The sequence below is a fragment of the Cotesia glomerata genome, linkage group LG6, assembly GCF_020080835.1.
Source record: "Cotesia glomerata isolate CgM1 linkage group LG6, MPM_Cglom_v2.3, whole genome shotgun sequence".
Lineage (NCBI taxonomy): Eukaryota > Metazoa > Arthropoda > Insecta > Hymenoptera > Braconidae > Cotesia > Cotesia glomerata.
This window is the reverse complement of record NC_058163.1, coordinates 10,997,257-11,001,188: the sequence shown is the minus strand read 5'-3', so window position 1 is coordinate 11,001,188 and position 3,932 is coordinate 10,997,257. Positions and strand designations below refer to the sequence as shown.

Here is a 3,932-nt window from a genome sequence, read left to right as displayed (position 1 = left end):
TTTTTCATACATTGTTTATTGAAAAAAAAATAGTAAATAAAAATATCCCTTTCGATTGAGGTTCATATTCAAGGTAATTGTATAAAGAAAATTATAAGCCATATCGCAAGATGATTGGTTTAAAACTCTTTGAGCTAGACTGCACACAGCTTTGAAAGAGCTCGTTTCGAGAAAAACGCGTTTGAAAAAAAAGTGACAGAAAAAGTTAATGTAAAATAGTATTAAAGTAATTACTAAATCGCTTATAACTTTTGAACGAATAGAAATTTTGACTTGAAATTTTCAATCTATATTTTTGAATAGTTTTACAAGTGATTTATAAAAAAAAAAAAAAATTGAATTTTTTTAAGCCTGTACACGTATTTCCCCCCTTAATGAAGTATTGACTTATAACGAAGATGAAAGACAAAGAATTTTTCAAACTGTTCAGCACCATCGATCTCAATACACATCGTGTAAAAAATCACAATATATTGACAATGAATTAATCTAACAATTTATTTTTCTGCTTTCAATAATAATTAATTGGTATTGTTGTTTTTATTTTTATTAAATACTTATTGTTGTTAATATAATTCGAACTATTATAATTTAATAAACTGTTAATAATATATAAATTATTTAAGTGTAATTGAATTCATAAGTTTTATGCAGAAACTCGTAAATCCATTATTTATTAAAGATTCTTAAGATATAAGCTTTTATAATGTAAGATACTTATCAAATCCTGTTTTTCTAGCCTTAAAAAAATATATTGAAGAAAAAATATAAAAAACAGAGAAAGTAAACAAGATATTAATAAGTTTAAATCAATGATCGGCCAAAATTTCACGAAAAAATATATTCAAGGCTTAATATCTCGCTTAATATTGATCTTAGCGATTTGGTCCATAGGACTTTTTTTGTTGGAAATTGAATTCTCTACAAGTTTGTCATTTACATTTTTTCCGTAGCTCTTGATATTTACGAGATAAATGCGAAAAAACGCCAATTTTATGAAAAAATCAGGTTCAGTGGCCCGTACTGCCTCGCCAGTGTGAGTTACGACTTTGCGGCAATGGGCACTTTTGTAGAGCGTTCAATTCTAAGGAAAAACCATCTTCGATCAAAGTGATCCCATAAAATGCCGCTGAGCTTTAGAAATTCAAAAATTAAAAATCAAAGTTTTTGTGTATTTTCAATGGGAAATATTCACATGCCTTGGTCGAGGACGTTAATTAATATTAAGAGCTCAAACTTTCAGGGAATTTTTTTTTTGGGTATTTCCAACAAGAATTCACGATGGGACCGAAAAAAAAAAATAAAGTAAAAAAAAAAAAATCACCCTAATATATATATACGATAATAATTTATCAAAAAGCTTATGTCACGTAAATAATATTTTAATTAGTACGATTAAGTTATATAAGTACGATTTACACTATTTTCGAAATTTTTCGTAATTTCTTATTTTTCATTTTTTTTTCGTTATAGTTTTTATTAATATGGCTTGCTAAAAAGTGGCCCCTAATCGTAATAAAATAACTTAAAATTTTTTTCATCAAAATTGATTGATGTTCGTCGCATCCTAAGAAAGGTAATGATTTCTTTGTTGAAATTTTATCAACAATTTGATTTATCGTATCGATTTTTACAGTTTTAGTCCCGACAACACTTAAAACAGTATTTTCTAATTTCTGGATGAGAAGAAATAAATTATCACTTGGACGTTTGCAGTGTTCACTCATTAAGTCGATAACTCTATCTCTATCAGATGATGTCTCGGACTCAAGACTTTTGAGACAGTTTTCACATCGAGAAAATCGGTGCATTTTTCGGACAACGTAACCAGCTATATAGGCAATGACGTATTCACTGGTTTGAGCGACATCATAATCATTCCATTTTTGCAACATGCTCGGACACTAATTTCAAACAAAAAAAACATTTACTTACATATTAATTATTTGTTAATATTATGTTGATTTGAAAACATGTACATTAAAGCTTCGACCTAAAGAATTAATTTTTCTAAAAGTTTTGTTTTTTTTTTTCCAAAGTTAATTTTTTTATTAGTGCAAATGAATGGATAGAATTTTTCAAAGTCCAAAGATGAAAATGTATAGTATATGGGTGATTCTCTGTAAGGACGTCTCAAATCTGTACAAGATTGTCCGACCAAATTATTTGTGATTTTATTAGAAAAAAAATTAACAAGGGCTACTAAACTATCAGCTCAATGATAATAAATAAACAGCCAAATTAATTTTTGCTTTTTCGATATTTGTGTATCTTTTGCCATATAACATGACAGGGGACTGTTTGCCAGGGGACTGTTTTTTTTCATCTAATTGAGAAAAATCAAGCAAATTATTTCAATGCATTCAACTTTTGAAGTGCTCAATGAATATTTACATTAATTAGAATAATATTAAGACTTATGGATCGAATTTTATAAATAAATTATAAATAAAAATAGTTGCCAGGGGATTGAGTTTTGAAGTGGCCCAGACACATATTTCCAGCACAAACGTGCTTTGACACTAAATAAAATGCCGATAAAGCACTATCAGTCCTATGGTTATTAACTTAAGGCTAGTTAGATCCTTATAAACCTTACAAAAGGTAAAATAATACGTTGGATTTTTTTTTTGGCTTTGAACTTTTGGCAGGGGACTGATTTTAAAATGCCTGGGACAAACTTTGATTTAATGAATTTAATGAAACAAATTAATAACTTTCGGTACTTTTTATTGAAGAAGATTGTTAGTTAACTAATTAAGTTTATAAACATTATGGACCAAATTATATATTATGGACGAATAACTTAAAATTTAATCTTAAAGTTTTAATTTTGGGACTGGGACAGCCCAGGGGACTGACATTTCGGTGGTTTACGAATTTATAGTAAAAAACCCAAAATTTATTCCATTTTAGTTTTCAATGCTCCAAATAGAAATGTTTTTTTACTTTCATAATAAATTTTTTTTAGTAACAAAATAACAATTTTTCTAATAAAAAAATGCCTGGGACAGCAAAAAACATCCTTACAGAGAATCACCCATACAAAATTAATAATCCACAAACTTTATCTTATTTCTAGACTCCACTTTTTTTAAACAGACTTCAAAATTCTTTCTTTTCATTACGTTTGGTGTTTATAATAATAAAAAAAAAAAAAAAAAAAAATTAAACATTTCACTCCTACTAACAACATATCGTTTATATACTGTTATTTGTCACTAACAGTGATCATTGTTAAAAAAATATACATTAATTATTATTTTAAACCATTACATAAAATAAAAATTAAATTTTTATTGTTATTCAATCACAATTATTAATTTTGAAAATGGAAATAATTTAAAACTATAGGTTATCTTACCTTTGGTACTTGAAATAAAGCCGTTGGACGATTATTTTGCTTCAACTTCATTTTTCGTTCTGCTATACTGCCACTCATACAATTTTTAACTGCACATTTCTTCACCATTTTTCAAAATTATTGATTTAATTACTTTAAAAATTAAAAAAATATTAAGTATAGCCAAAAAACATGAATGTACACATGCATTTGTGTTTACATGCGTTGTAGCAAAGTTGCTGTCTTTAATGACGTCACAGAGATCGAGTTGATAGTGGCGCTACTCTGGTGGTGAGAGTAGGCATCAGTAATTTGCTGCTATTTTTGAGGACACATTTATACCAAACCCCTTATCTCGATCGTTCTCCTTCTATCTAAGCTCCGTGACGAAAATTTTAAACTACCGCTATTTAAACATGGCGGCTGCGCTTGCACTTTCCCTAGGATACTTATCGTGTCTTTTCTTGTTTAGAAAGTATATCAAGGCACCAATCAAATCACTTATATGTTTTGAATTTTAAATAAATTATTCGGTTGTACATATATACAACATTATTTTTCAAGTAATTAATAATAAACTGCAACAATT

At 27.8% G+C, this 3,932-nt stretch overlaps 1 protein-coding gene across 1 annotated transcript; it reads right to left on the bottom strand.

The window, feature by feature from the left end:
• Nucleotides 1-1,326: 1,326 nt before the first annotated feature.
• LOC123267025 lies at nt 1,327-3,587 on the bottom strand. Its single transcript, XM_044731506.1, has 2 exons — nt 3,365-3,587; nt 1,327-1,904 (listed from the first exon to the last, which is right to left on the bottom strand). The coding sequence occupies exons 1-2, from the start codon at nt 3,470-3,472 to the stop codon at nt 1,416-1,418; spliced, it is 597 nt and encodes a 198-aa protein (XP_044587441.1). The 5' UTR covers nt 3,473-3,587; the 3' UTR covers nt 1,327-1,415.
• Nucleotides 3,588-3,932: the final 345 nt, after the last annotated feature.